This window comes from Vigna unguiculata, chromosome 6 (assembly GCF_004118075.2).
Source record: "Vigna unguiculata cultivar IT97K-499-35 chromosome 6, ASM411807v1, whole genome shotgun sequence".
Lineage (NCBI taxonomy): Eukaryota > Viridiplantae > Streptophyta > Magnoliopsida > Fabales > Fabaceae > Vigna > Vigna unguiculata.
The window spans coordinates 25,109,846-25,125,166 of record NC_040284.1 but is presented as its reverse complement, the minus strand read 5'-3'; the positions used below and the strand labels follow the sequence as shown (position 1 = coordinate 25,125,166).

General features: G+C 29.7%; 1 protein-coding gene across 22 annotated transcripts; it reads left to right on the top strand.

Annotated features, from left to right (window-relative positions):
• Positions 1-3,852: 3,852 nt before the first annotated feature.
• Positions 3,853-6,680, top strand: LOC114187649. 22 transcript variants are annotated; one of them, XR_003605310.1, is made up of 5 exons: positions 3,853-4,229; positions 4,506-4,522; positions 4,638-4,654; positions 5,281-5,347; positions 5,378-6,680. XR_003605310.1 is itself a non-coding variant. In XM_028075957.1 (4 exons), the coding sequence occupies exons 1-4, from the start codon at positions 4,091-4,093 to the stop codon at positions 5,481-5,483; spliced, it is 279 nt and encodes a 92-aa protein (XP_027931758.1). In that variant the 5' UTR covers positions 3,853-4,090; the 3' UTR covers positions 5,484-6,680. The 22 variants fall into 22 exon arrangements, 2 of the variants coding, with proteins under 2 accessions (XP_027931758.1, XP_027931757.1); XR_003605308.1 differs by having other exon boundaries at positions 5,281-6,680; XR_003605301.1 differs by having other exon boundaries at positions 4,638-4,728; positions 5,281-6,680.
• The last annotated feature ends 8,641 nt before the right edge of the window (positions 6,681-15,321 follow it).

The window sequence follows — 15,321 nt, the reverse complement described above, 5'->3', positions numbered from 1 at the left end:
AATCAGTTTGATTTAGAAGTGGAAAAACTAAAGGATATTTATAGGAATGGAGACCATAAGAAGACAGAAGAGTTATCGATAAAGTAGTCAAAATCGAAATTTAAATCATAATATCATAAGATCTTATTATTGAACTCATGAAAATAACACATTTTGAAAAGTCTCACATCCCTTAGGATAATAAAGGGGTGGGTGTTGGTGACTATATAATAGGTGTACAAATTTGCACATAGTGATTATTATATGTGGTCGTGGTTTTTCTCCGTATTTGGAGTTTCCACGTTATATTCTTGTGTTCCTTATTTTTATCTTATTTCTTTATTTATAAGGTGATTCTTTGAGGTAAAGACGGTAATGTTCTTAATTGATGATGTGTTTTTTCCAACAGTGGTATCATAGTTATGGTTTGGTAGGATTTTTCTTAGTATGCTATATGGTTGCAGCGTTGTATGATCTTCCACATTAGAAAAAATTAATTCCTTGTTGGAGAATCATTATTGGTTACTAAAGTTGCAATGAGAAATTTGATGGAAGGAATTTGCGGCATATGCGTGGAGGAAATGCTCTACGGTTTACAAATTTGTTTCGACGAGATGCAATGGTGGTGCTACGTCAGTAGGTGTTACGTCGACGGGTGTTGCGTCTCCGACAAAGGAGGCAATGGCGTAGTGGCTGCAAAATGTGGCTTTTCACAAGGTTCAGTGGTTTTGCGTATACACGAACATTGGTTAACATTGATGCATGGTGCATGGAAATTCTTAGGATGACATAATTCAAAGTGGAAATTCTTGTGATGGTTTGATTCTGTTAGGTTTTATAGAGGGGTTTCAATGGAAGATACAACACCAATGAGACCTGAGCCCAACCACATAAGAAATTGACACCACTCTCAACCCAAAACCTTAAGACGATGGGTTTATGGGTCTTTATCCTTATATAGTGCTCTACTTTCTCATTTCTAGTCAATGTGAGACTTAGACTCACACTTGGATTTCTAACATATTCTAAGTGGAAATTCTTGGGATGGTTTGATTCCAAGTGAAATTCTTGGAATGGTTTAATTCCAAGTGAAAATTCTTGGATGGTTTGATTCCAAGTGAATTTCTTGGATGGTTTGATTCCAAGTGAAATTCTTGGAATGGTTTAATTCCAAGTGAAAATTCTTGGATGGTTTGATTCCAAGTGAATTTCTTGGATGGTTTGATTCGAATTGGAAATTCTTAGAATTGTTTTATTCCAAGTTGAAATTCTTGGGATGGTTTGATTCCAAGTTGAAATTCTTGGGATGGTTTGATTCCAAGTATAAATTCTCGGGATGACTTGATTCCAAGTGATACTCCTTATGGTGGAGTATGATTGTTGGTATAGACAATGAAAATGTGTTTATTTTAATCAGGATGGAGAATGTTGTGTTGATTAAAATAACATGTCTTGAAAAGTCTCACATCGTCTAGGATAACTAAGGGGATGATTGTTAGTGACTATATAATGAGTTCTAAGTCCAATGATGTTCCTGGTCCCAAGTCAAATACACTTTGAGCTAGTGTTTGGTTTTTCTTATTCTTTTCTAATAGAGTGTTGTGAGATGTAGTGAAATTCTTGCTCTGGAGGGTGTGGGTGTACTTAGGATCAAAGGGTTGAGAGTGTTTTTATCTTATTTCCCTATTTATAGGGTGATTCCGAGTTAGATCCCACACATAATCATAATTCATAATCGTAATATAGTAGGATCGGTATCATTGAACAAAATCGTAAAATTAGTATAAATTGTCATGTTTTTTTTTTTTTGAATTTTCTATTGCACCACCTATTAGGATTATTACAATTTTAACATGTTATCTGTATTCTCAGTCACACAACCACCTCTCACCTAATTAAAGTAAATATTGATATAATTAAAAATTATTTGTCAATAAAAAATTAATACAATTAAAATTCAGCTGCATTACACCACAACACTTTTCAATTAAAATTTAATACAATTCTATTTTTTCAATTTTGCAGCCACAAATTAAATTAAATATTGATACAACTAAAATTCAATTGTCAACAAAAAAATAATTCAATTAAAATCAAACTTCATTACACCACAACTAATGGCAGATCTTCACCAAAATTTTTGGGGGAGCCAAAATGATATACTCAAAATTTATTTATTTAATATTATTGTGACTAATTCAATAAAAATGAATACATAATCTAGTACATTTATAATTATCAAAGAAATTACACATATCTAAAGGAATGTATATCGTTTTTTCATATTTTTGAATTCATGGTAATTGAATTATAATTAAATTTTTCAGTTAACTTTTTCGATGTAATTAACCATATTATCTGTAAAATATGCATCTTCCATTTTATTAACATGTATTTGATTCAAAAAATATTCACAAGCTTTCATTTCATTGTTATGCGATAAATAACCATATTATCATGTTTTCATCTTCACCAGTAGTTTCTCTATCAATTTTAAAAAATAAATTTATTCTTTTATTTTTCATTAATATACCTATTTAAAAAATAAGTTTAAAACTAAAAAATAATTTATCATAATCTAATCAAAAGTTGAGAGACATAATTACTAAAAAAAACTATGATAATCAAGTTACAATTAAAAATAGATTATGAAAAATCACATAGTACATTGTTTCTTCTTCTATATTAATAAAAAAAATGAATATACAAAAAGATCGAGATAAAAAATAATGGTAAATGTTAAACAAATAGTTCACTATCAAGTGAAACAAGATAAAATTACCTTATTTATTTAATAATGAGGAGAAAATATGAAAAAATGAGGATAGAAATACTGAGTTTATGTCTAACTTTTTTTTAGTAACAAAAGAAAATAAATAAGCATGAAAGAAGAATACAACATATGAAAACTAGAGTTGTCAAAATGGATAACCCGACCCGACCCACCACGAGTTGATGATTTAGTGAGTCAACCCAACCCGGCTCACTTTTTAGCGAGCCAAAAAAAATTCGAACCCGGTCCGGGCCACCACGGGTTGGCGAGTTAAACTGGTTGGCTCATGGTTCACTTAATTAAAAAAATACAATTTTTTTTATTTTTTTCAGTCAAAACTAAATTGTATTTCTAATTAAAATCTAAATAAACTTTAATACAATCCAAATACAAACCAAAATAAAAAAATACAAATTATTTATGTGTTGGATAAAAAACAATCTAACATGACCCAAATATAAAGCCCAACTTAATAAAAAAATAAAAAACACTTGTGTGACCCTTTTATCTACAGGTTGGCTCACCATGGGTTCAACCCGGCTCACCATGGGTTCAACCCGGGTGAGCCGTGTTCTATATGAGCCGAATCAAAAATCAATCTGTATTGAAATTTATAAAACAATTTCAACCCAACCCGGCCCGAACTGTGATGAGCCGGGTTGGCTTGCGGGTTCCAACCCATTTTGACAGCTCTAATGAAAACTCAAAAGATGATGAAAGAGAATAAAAAATATATTAATAATTTTGTTTCTTTATATATTTAATTTTATATTTTATTATTTATTATTGTAGTTTATAAAATAAATAAAAAAAATACTTAATTTAATTTTTATTAATTTTGAATATATTATTATTTAATTTAAAAAGTAGAAATAATTTTAAAAAATTTAAAAATTTATATAATTTATATAATTTTTAAAAAATTAAATATAAAATCGTGAAAAAAATAAAAAAAAATTGGAGGAGGGGGACCATGGCCCCCGCCTGCCCTTGCATCCTCGGCCACTGACCCCAATGCTCTACAATTAAAATTTAATACAATTTTAATTTCCTAATTTTGCAACTCCAATCTACTATATATCTAAGAAAATGTTAGGATAGTGAAATTACTGAATTAGACATTGTCATTCGTTGACATCTGTCCAAATTTGAGGTTTTTTGGTCTTTTTGTTGTTGTTTGTATTTTGGCCCGTGATAACTTCTGCATTAATTGGTGATTGACGTTGGCAGTCAGAAATTATTATTCTTCCTCTCCAAGCCAAGCTATTTTGAATGTTGGCTGTCCCCTGAAGCATAGTTGTGGTTATTTTCTCAGTGCAACCTTCTACTTCTTGACGAATGTTTGAATTTTTTTTACTATTCCTTCTTTTCCTTCATGAATCAATCTTCTTCTTCTCCAAGAAAAGTTACTTTCATTCTTCTTCCTCCACAAAAAAGGCAACTTTAGAGAACGATAACAAAACCTTTCGGCCTCAAGGTTAGTTCTCCTTCTTGGCTTTTTTTTTTTTTTACTTTTTGAAAGCCATTTTCAGATTTGCTTTTACTTTTTCTTCATGAAAGCTTTAATTTTTTTGAGCTTTTTTATGTTCAAGATGGTTTCTCTGTCCATTTTCTTCTTCTTCACGAAGGTTTGAATTTTTTTTATTATGTTCTTCTTCTTCTTCTTCATGCATCCTTCTTCTTTGTGTATCCTTCTCCTTCTTCGTGAAAGGCTTTATTTCAGCTGAACTTTGTTTCTATTTTGTCTCTGCAGATCTCCTTCATCAAAGGGTATTTTTGTACTTTTTATTCGGTGAAATATATCCAGACATCCTTGCTGTTCTTAGATCTTGCTGTTCTTCTTCTATTTTTTTAACTGAACTTTGTTTCTATTTCGTCTCTGCAGGTCTCCTTCATCAAAGGGTATTTTTCTACTTTTTATTCGGCGATATATATCTAGACATCTGTTCTTAGATCTTGAGTTGACTTTCTTTTGGGTATGCGGAGGTTTGTTGGGTATTTTTTTTTCTAATGTTATTGTCGAGTTAGTTGGGTATATTTTTATGTTTTTGTTCTATACTTAGGGGTTTGCTAAATTTTGTTGTAAAAAGCTTTTGTTTGTGTTTGTTATGAATGTCGTTGATGAATTATTTGTTTGCTTTGTATGATAGTCTAAAACAAGCATTAGCTTTCAATCCTATTTACTTGAATTTTGAGTTGAGTTTCTTCTAGGTCCGCGGAGATATAACCTCAAGACCCTGTTATGAGATTTCCTGCAGTAATTACTGATTTTTTTTGTGCTTTTTTCCTTCTTTTGTGTTAACCCGAATCTTCAAGGTAGTTTTTTCATAACCTTCGTTTTAGAAGAAGGTTTTTTCGTAGCTTTGTATGTTTTAGATGTTATCTTCGTATGTTATCTTATTTTGTTGGTTCTGTTACTATGGAGTGGTACATTTAATATCTGTGTATACTTTTGTCTTGGTTTTTGTACAAGATGAAGATGAGCATAACAGAGTGTCACTCATTGAAATTGTTTCTTGCTTTTGTAGATTAGAGGATTTCAAACCCATATGACCAAATGGATTGAAGTCTGTGGCTGCATCATAACAAAATCAAGTTATAGCAATATTTGTTTGAAATTTTCAGGATTGACGGGTACAATGGCAGAAGCATTGATCATAGGGCTTCCCATAATTATCTGATAGGATGGCTAACAAGTTTGATAAGGAGGTTGCTTTTTGTTCTCAAATAACTCAAGGTATCCAAAGTATAATATGTGCTTAATTTATTATTTAATTTTTTACTTTTATGAAGTGTGGTTGCTATGAACTTTCATATGAATTCATACAAAATTGGGAACTTTGAGAACTGGATGAAAATCATGGAATATGATTATAAAAATATCACCACAAAATACCAAATATCACCATGTAATTCTAAGTATCTAATCCTTTTTCATACGTTTTTCTACTCTAAACATAATACCAAATATCATGTATTAGTTTTAGATAACCATTTCATTTTGTTGTAGTAACCGACATTCATGTCATAGATTTTAAATTGTAGCAAAGGTCACCCTCAACACACCATTATGTTGATTTGTGGAAAGGCCGTTGAACTTCAAAGTTATATGGAAATGTCCAACCAAAGGTGAAGAGGATTCTTTTGTTGGTAACTATATTGCAAATTGTATATATTTATGTGTGTGGATGTCATTATATTGATGCGCACACCCAGCTGTGGATAAATCCTAAAGAAGAAATTTTGCAGTATGTTGATATTGGAGATCCAATAGATGTGACTTTCAGTGTAAAAGAATTGAAGGTATGGTAAGCCTAGCCTTTTGTTTGCAAGTTTTTGTTTGACATAGGTAAGTTTAGCAAATGATATTAGAGATTAAGTCAAATGATATCATGTTTTTTAAATTTTATCATGTTATCTATCAGAATTTGTGTTATTCTTTCTTTCTTTCATTCTACGATAAATTAAAGTATTAAACTAGACTTGATAGTTTAAATATTTGGAGCAGATAATCTTTTGTTAATCAAATTTTTCATTAGCTTTTTCATTGTGCAGCAAGTGCATACAAAAGCTTTAGTCCTTTGGAAGAGCAACATGCACAAGGAGAAACAGTTTTGTATGATGATGATGGAAGAGAAATTCAAAGAATTACAATGCAATAAATTACAATTCAAACACCTGGTTGAATTGTCATAGCAGATACAAAGTTTGGGGGTGCTCAAACTAGACACTAGGAATATTGTCCAAAGCTTTATTAGCTTATAATATATTTTGTAACCTTCTCATCTTTATTACTATAATTAGTGTTGAAGATGACCGAAATCCATGAGTAGAACAATGTGAAAATAAAATGTGTATCCAACTTAGGATTTTTTTTTTCAAACAATTACAGACCATTGGTTATGTATTAACTCAAGTATGTACAAATTGGAATAGATTTATACTATCAATAATTATATGATTTATTTCTAAAATTGTTTTATTAATAATTATATGATTTGTTTCTAAAATTGTTTTATTAATTGACCAATTAATTTCATTCATTGTTTTTAATGTTCTAATTATGAATGGATTTTGTTTTATTCCATATTTTGAAATCGGTTAAACTTATGCATTTGTAATTAATAATTATATGATTAGTTTCTAAAGATTTATTATCAATTAATTGATTTCATTAATTGTTTTAAATTTTTTTAATTATAAATGGAGTTTTAATTGGTAATTGTTATCGTAATTATTAGTATTTTTGTTATTATTATTTGAATCAATAAATTAAATATTTATTATATATAATAATAACAATAATAAAATATGTATACAACATTTATTATGTAATGCGTAGAATTGATATTCTAATATATAAAATCGAGTTTATGCATAGAATAAATTTTATATTTATATTTATGTTTTATTATATTCTCATATATTTGTTTATAAATCTTTGTACAAATGTGATAAAAGATTTAAGAAAAAAGTTTAATGTTTTACATGTTATTTTATAATGATTTTTTTATTTATTTTTTTCTAATTTTTAGACTTCTTGAGTTTTGATTGCAAAACAAATAAGATCTAATTGTGAGCATGAGTTTTACTTACTTTAAGTGTACGGGTATACTCATTGTATTAATTGATTGATGTTGTACTTTCTATGTTCTATAATTCTTTAAACAAAAATAAGAAAACTAATAATACATGTTATATATCACAGATAACAGAAACGATAATATTAATCCAAAAACCTAAGTATCTAAATTGTATCCAACCTGTTAAATGTCTCATAAAATTCCAGGATCCATACTAAATATATTAAGAACTAATTTTAATAATTGTTATAGATGAAGACATGTCCTTAGAAACACCAATTCCAATACGGTCTCTAGCCCGAAATCCATTTGCAGAGAAAAATTGTTTCCACTTATAATTGAGATAGAATTGTTTCGCATATCTTCCTCTCCATCTAATAGTGCAGGTCAACATCATTCATTCCTTGCTAACCAAGATGTACTTCTTACAACCTTTAAGGAAATTTTTTGATGCAAAGTTTGCATTGAGGTACTAACAACAATAGAATTTAACTTAATTAATAGAAATAATAAGCGTATGAAAGATATTACTAACAAATAAAACCAAGGAATATTATTTGATAGCATAACTGGATAAAAAAATTCCATAGATCATGTTTACGCACCAGGATAAAAATATTCGTGAAACATTTTACTATTAACTTTTTCTGTTATATTTATTCTTGAGATTATATTACATAATATATTTACATTTTACTTTAGCAATGACATGTGTATGCATGTTTCATTTTAATACAATATATAACTAAAAAATTTAATTTTAAATTTTAATCATATAACAATTTTATTTTACTATACAACACCAATCTTAATACAATATATATAGGTTTTACATAACAATCAACATATATATTTTATTTTAATTTAATATATAATTATAAAATTTAACTATAAATTTTAATAATATAATAACATTATTTTATTACACTTTATTAATTAATTATATATCATATATAAATATTTTTTTTAATCTGATAATTGTCATTATTTGTATTAATTAATTTAACTAAAAAAACTTATAATTAATGATTTACGTATCCAATATTATCTGACTCTTTATTTAAATATTATATTTATAATTATACATAACTAAATTATTTAATTTAAATTATTATTATTATTAGTATTATTATTATTATTATTATTTATATATACATTTGTTTCTATTTAAAAAATTTACATCAATTTCATGTTTTATTTATTTTTGTACGGACCATATTACATAATATATCTACATTTACAAATTTTAACATCAATCTTATGTTATATTTATTTGATACGGAACCATATTACACAGTATACCTACATTTTACTTTAACAACAACCCTAACATATGCATTTCATTTTAATATAATATACATGTATTTGTATCTGCATGTGTTCCTGTTTCTATCTAAAAATGTTAACATCAATTTTATGTTATATTTATTTAGTACGAGACAATATTATATAATAAGCCTACGTCTTACTTTACCAACAACATGTGCATACGTATTTCATTTTAATCTAATATACATGTGTTTATATCTACATGTGTTTCTATTTAAAATTTTTAACATCAATTTCATGTTGTATTTATTTTATACGGGGCCATATTATACAATATGCTTACATTTTACTTTAACAATCACGCGTGGATACACATTTTATTTTAATATAATATACATGTATTTATATCAACATGTGGTTTTATTTAAAAATTTTAACATCAATTTCATATTGTATTATTTTATACGGGAAAATATTACACAATATGTCTACATTTTACTTTAGCAACGACGTCCCGTGGATACACATATTATTTTAATATAATATACATGTGTTTATATCTACATGTATTTCTTTTTAATAAATTTAACATCAATTTCATGTTATGTATATTTTGTATGGGACCATATTACAAAATATGTCTACATTTTACTTTAGCAACAACATGTGTATATGCATTTCACTTTAATGTAATGTACATGTGTTTGTATGTACATGTGTTTCTATTTAAAAATGTAACATCAATTTCATGTTATATTTATTTTGTGCAGGACTATATTACATAATATGACTACATCCTACCTTTAGCAACAACCCATGCATACTCATCTCATTTTAATATAATATACATGTATTTGTATATATATGTGTTTTTACTTAAAAATTTTAACATCAATTTCACGTTGTGTTATTTTATACGGGACAATATTACACAATAGGTCTACATTTTACTCTAACAACGACCCATGGATACATATTTTATTTTAATATAATATATATGTTTATATCTTTTTGTGTTTCTATTTAATAATTTTAATATCAATTTCATGTTATATATATTTTGTACGGGGTCATATTATACCATATGTCTACATTTTACTTTAATAATGACTCATACATACGCATTTCAATTTAATATGTGTTTCTACTTAAACACATGTACATCTAAACATGAAACACAAGTGTTTAAATACATATGAATTAAATACAACATGAACATCAAATTCATGTTGTATTTAATTTAAAACGGGACCATATTACATAATATACTTACATTTTACTTTAATAATGACTCTTGAATATGCATTTTATTTTAGTATAATATAATATACATGTTTTTATTTATATCTACATGTGTTTACATTTAAAAATTTTAACATCAATTTCATGTTATATATATACGGGATCATATAACATCATATGTCTATATTTTACTTTAATAACGATCCGTGTATATATAATTCATTTTAATATAGCGTGTTTATATGTACATGTGTTTCTATTCAAAATATTTATACATATACATTTCAATATAATTTAATAATAGTAATAACATTATTATTATTATTATTAATACTATTATTGTAAATTGTTATAATTAATTAAATAGATAATATATTTAAATAATAAAATTAATTATTATATGCAATTAAATCAATAATAATAATTCAAATAATTGATTTATATAATTACAACAAAATTTTTGTTTTAAAAATTACAAAACGTAAAACTAAAAAACACGACCCGTGCGTATGCACGGGTCTCCTACTAGTTTTGTATAAACTCAAAGCATAATAACACTTAACATTTATTAGTTATAACGTGTGTATTTATTATTTCTTGTATTTATTACTTGTAACGTTACTATTTATTGTTTCTTGTTTAAAGAAATTTATATTAATGTTATGTTTAAAGACGGGTAATAGATTAGTGTTTCTGATTTTTTTTCCTATGTTATTTTATTTTAATTGTTTTTGTATTTCTATATTTTATTATATTAATTATTTTCGTATGTGTTATTTAAAATTTCAAAAAATAAAATAAAACTAATTTTATTTCTTGTAAAATCAAATAATTTTATATATATATATATATATATATATATATATATATATATATATATATATATATATATATATATATTATAAAAAGTGAAATCTACTAGTATATGATCTCACAATCTATGACCGTATGAACCCCTTAGTGCAATGAATAAACTCATAATCTCATTTTTAACTACTTTGGGTTATTCATGCAGATCAACTTTAATGTTCAACGTATAACTGAATTAATCACATTCATGTTAAATCTATATTCATCCAAGCCTCGTTAAATCTGGTTTTACAAGTGCTGAAAAAATTCAAAATAATAATTATAACAAAGTTTTTCTATACCTTTTATATACCCTTTAATTCTCTAGTTTTTTTTTAAACAAATATTTGTAACATCCCATTTAATAAATAAACTTAATTAAATGAGATATCACATACAATATAATATAGAGAGCCACACAGTGAAATATATTTGTGTCAACCATTATAGTCATCCAAAATATACTCAAAGAGGAACTAAGGCATGATCAAAACAAAAATAAAAGTTTGGCAGTTATCCAACACGCTTGCTCATAGAGCAAGATAGTACATAGGCCACAATGCCTTAAAAGAGTACTCAGAGTAAGGGGATCCAACCCAAGATTAGCTACGCTGTGGAGTTTCCATCACCCTTGTGACCATTAGGGGTTTTCACATTTGCTCACATCAATAGATTGATGATCATTGCAAAAAGAAAAATCGCACACAAGCAAACAAAAAGGGTAATCTAGAGTAAAAAAGTTTTATCATACAATTAAGCATACAATTTAGAAGTCAAGAACACATAAATCAACGAAGCATGTGATAACAAACAAGACTCTGAGACTCAATTTATCCGGATACATATAATCGGTCGAATTCACTGGATGCTTGCACTTGTGGTGGCCTTTAATACTCTGCAGAGCCATTGTCAATGAGTTTCACCCTACCATGCACAAGGTTAGTCTTCAAACATCTAAGTCATTATCCTGCCAAAGACTAGGGCATCCTACTACTCTCACCACTTAAGTTTGTCCGCTCTACGTGAGATTAACTGACTCTTTAGAGTTTCAAGATGCAATCCTTACTTGAATACTTACCTAATTATATACACTAAGGCACCACCACAAAACCTTACTAAGAGGTTCGTGGAATTACGTCCATCACATAAGGCACCATCATGAGATCTCACCAAGATGTTCATGAAATTACGTCCATCACATCACATACGACACCACCATGAGATCTCACCACGAGGTTCATGGAATTACGACCAACTCATACCATAGTTATATCTCACCAACCAACAATAGATTTATCATGCATACCAATCTCATGCCAATATACAACCAACCACCTAATCATGTTTCATACGCATATTCATATCAAGCTCATCAATTTCCAATCCCAATATATCATATAGAGCATACATGGCATCACACTTGAACTGTTTAAAGCACAAATCCTCCAATGATGTGAAATACCCACGAATACAATAAACTCTGTCAATCTCGCTCAGGCGAGAGGAACCCCTCACTCAAGCTACCAGCCCTCGCCTGGGCGAGACTGCAAACAGAGGGCATGTCGAGGTCTCGCTCAAGCTAGCCCATCTCGCTCAGGCGAGTGGCCTTCGCTTAGGCGACCTCTCGAAACAGATAGGGTGTGAGCTGCCGCTGTTCTCGCTCAGGCGAGAGCTCCTCGCTTAAGCGAAAGCTTTCGTTTTAGGCGACCACCCAGCTCGTCTGGGCGAGTTCAACAGAACTCACTACTCTTACTCGTGCAAAACCAGATTCAAATCATAACAGCAGTGTAAGCAATATGTTATCACGCAACAAACAACATATATCAAGCACCCAAAACGTGAAACAAACCAAACAGGCAGAATAACTTGAAAACATTAAAACCCTAGCTTCCTTTACCTCTACAAAAGCTACTATGAGGGGTTTAGGTACAAGCTGAATGGTACCACAGCTCCAGGAACAACTTTGTGAGCTATAAACACTAACACGAGAACAAAGACTGGTTACTACGATGAACCCTAGCTGGAACCACGAAAAACAAGCTTGAGAATAGAAAGTACGAGTCAAGAACCAACTTACATGGAATAAAAATGGGGTTGAGCTAGCTTGACAAAGAATGGGGCCAAACCCTAGCAGAGCTTGTTGCTGCAGCTCTAAGAGGGAGGAAGGGAACAATTTTTTGAAAAACAGTAGAATGAGGAGGTTAAGGCTGGAAGTGGGGTTTTGGGACACTCTATGGACTAACCTTAGACCCAACAGAAGGTTAGGTCCTTAAACATTAAGGGCAGAAAAGAAAGTGGGCCTTACAATATTTGCTATTTTTTTAATTTTATAAGGCAACAGTATATGGCTTCTTTTAATTATATTTTTAATTTTATCTGGGCGACAGAAAAAAAAAACGAAGAAGATGTATAATGATACTTACACATATGTTGAAATAAGAAAACTAAAAGATTTATATTATATAATTCACTTAAAATTATTTTAAAACAAAAAATAAAATATTTTCATTCATTTTTGTAAAATAGTAAATTAGACACACTAGTGCAGAATCGCGTTTTTAACTCGCCTTATAGGCTTCAGTTACTACGAAACCAAAACCTATAAGGACACGATGACATTTTTGAAAATTTTTGAACTTTTTTGCCTCAGGTCCCTATCCGACCGAAGCCTATAAGAGCTTTCATGCTTCGGTTATCACTCAACCGAGGTTTATAATTCATCAGTGTTCCCCAAAATTTTGAAATTGCCACTAACAACATAGGGTTTGGCCTCGGGTGGAATAGGACCGAGGCCTATACAACTTCTCTGCGCCAACCCAAATTTTTCTCCTCTCCGTGAGCGTGGTGCAGATGCAGGTTCGCGTGTGCAGGTGCTTCCGCTGCCATGACTGGTTGCTTCAGTCATGACTGCAGCTGCATTCTCCGCTGCCATGGTTTAGGCGAGGTCCATGGTGTTTCGTTGTTGTAGATCTGTTTCTGGCTCACGTGTGGAGGCTCACGGTGATTGTCAAGGTGTGTGTAACATTGTTGTTTCGCACATGGTGAAGGTAGTGGTTGCTGCTGGTTCTGATCCGGTGGCTGTCATGGTGAGGTGCGCCGTGACAGGTGCAGTGAAGCATGGTGGCGCGGTGACGAGCGGCGCGGTGGTGTGCTGTCGCAGGTGCGTCGCGATGAAGGTGTTGCTGCTGCATTTTTAGGTGCATGAACGGTGATTCCGTTGTGGACTGCGCGCCGGCGACGCTGCTGTTCTGTGCGTCTATTGCAAGTTGGTGGCGCGGTGGCTGAAAGCAGGACTGCAACGGGTGCGTGAAGATGATGATTGGATGCGTGAAGATGATGGTTGGATGCGTGAAGATGGCTTCAGTTCTCATATACCCGAAGCAAAAAAATCTCTCTATGGCTCTGGTTCCTTTGCAACCGATCCTTTTGGTCTCGTCCCAATATGCCTCGGGTCTAAAACCGAGGCAGAATGACGAAAATAACCGGGGCCAAAAGCCCTTACTGCACTGGTGACGATTAATACTTTTAGAAGTAGTAATTTCTGTTACAAGAATTTTTTTAATCAATTCACCTTTATTTATGTTATTTTTTATCCTTTATATTTTTGCATTTGGTTATTTTTAATACAAAGTTGAACATTTTCTAACATTTGTTGAGAGAGTTTCAATCGATTGTCCTTTTTATTTTACCTAAAGATGTTGCAATGTGTTTTAATATATGAGTCAACCTAACTCACCACAGGTTCAAACCGAGTTGGGTTGAGAAAAATTCAGTATTTTCAAAAGTGAGTTGAACTGAATCCGACTCACTTAACCCCCGGGTTAAACGGGTTCAAGCCAAGTTGAAGATATGTTGACCTAGTTAATCAACTAACATGTTTTTCTTACAGTTTTTTCTTTAATATTTTTGTCATAATTATTAACTATTTCTAATTATATAGGTTCACAATTTCATATTTTTAAATGCTAGAATATTTGTCAATAATATTTGAATAGTTTGAATGTTTAATTAATTTGTTTGTCAAGTTATATACATTGATACCTTAATCTTTAACTATTATTTTTATAATAATATTTTGAGAATTAGGTGAATACTTTGATTCTACTATTATAGAAGTAAATTAAGTTTGATTATAATGCAATAAATATATAAAATAAATTGAAAAATAAAAAAACATCTGTAAGTGAGTAAATCTATTAACTCACCAACCTATGGTAAGTCGGATCGAATTGCAAAATTTTTGTCTCACAAAAAAGTAAACTCGTTTAAGCTTATTCATTTTTAACTTAACCCATGACAAATCAACTAGTGTCAGTCGAGTTGATTCACTTTGACATCTCTAATTTTAAGTAATAAAATATAATAATTGAAAGATCATAATGAAAACTATTTTTTTATAAGGAGTGAAAAGCATATTTAAGTTGAAAACATGAAGTTAAACGGATAAACACAATTAAATGATATCTTATGGTTCATTATTTTGTTAACAAAATACGAATTCATCTTTTATTTTCTTTGTGAAATTACTTTTAAAATGATTAAAAACACTTTATAATTACACAAACACACATAATATATGGATTCAAAATACATCTCTAAATGCACAATGACATTATACGAAGGAAA

Bases quoted from the DNA above. Each gene is read 5' to 3' on its own strand.
- LOC114187649 (XM_028075956.1), top strand. From the start codon at position 4,091: ATGTTTGAATTTTTTTTACTATTCCTTCTTTTCCTTCATGAATCAATC. The intron at 4,230-4,505 runs GTTAGTTCTCCT...TTGTCTCTGCAG, and splicing joins CAAAACCTTTCGGCCTCAAG to ATCTCCTTCATCAAAGGGTA. The intron at 5,348-5,377 runs GTTATAGCAATA...TGAAATTTTCAG, and splicing joins CTGCATCATAACAAAATCAA to GATTGACGGGTACAATGGCA.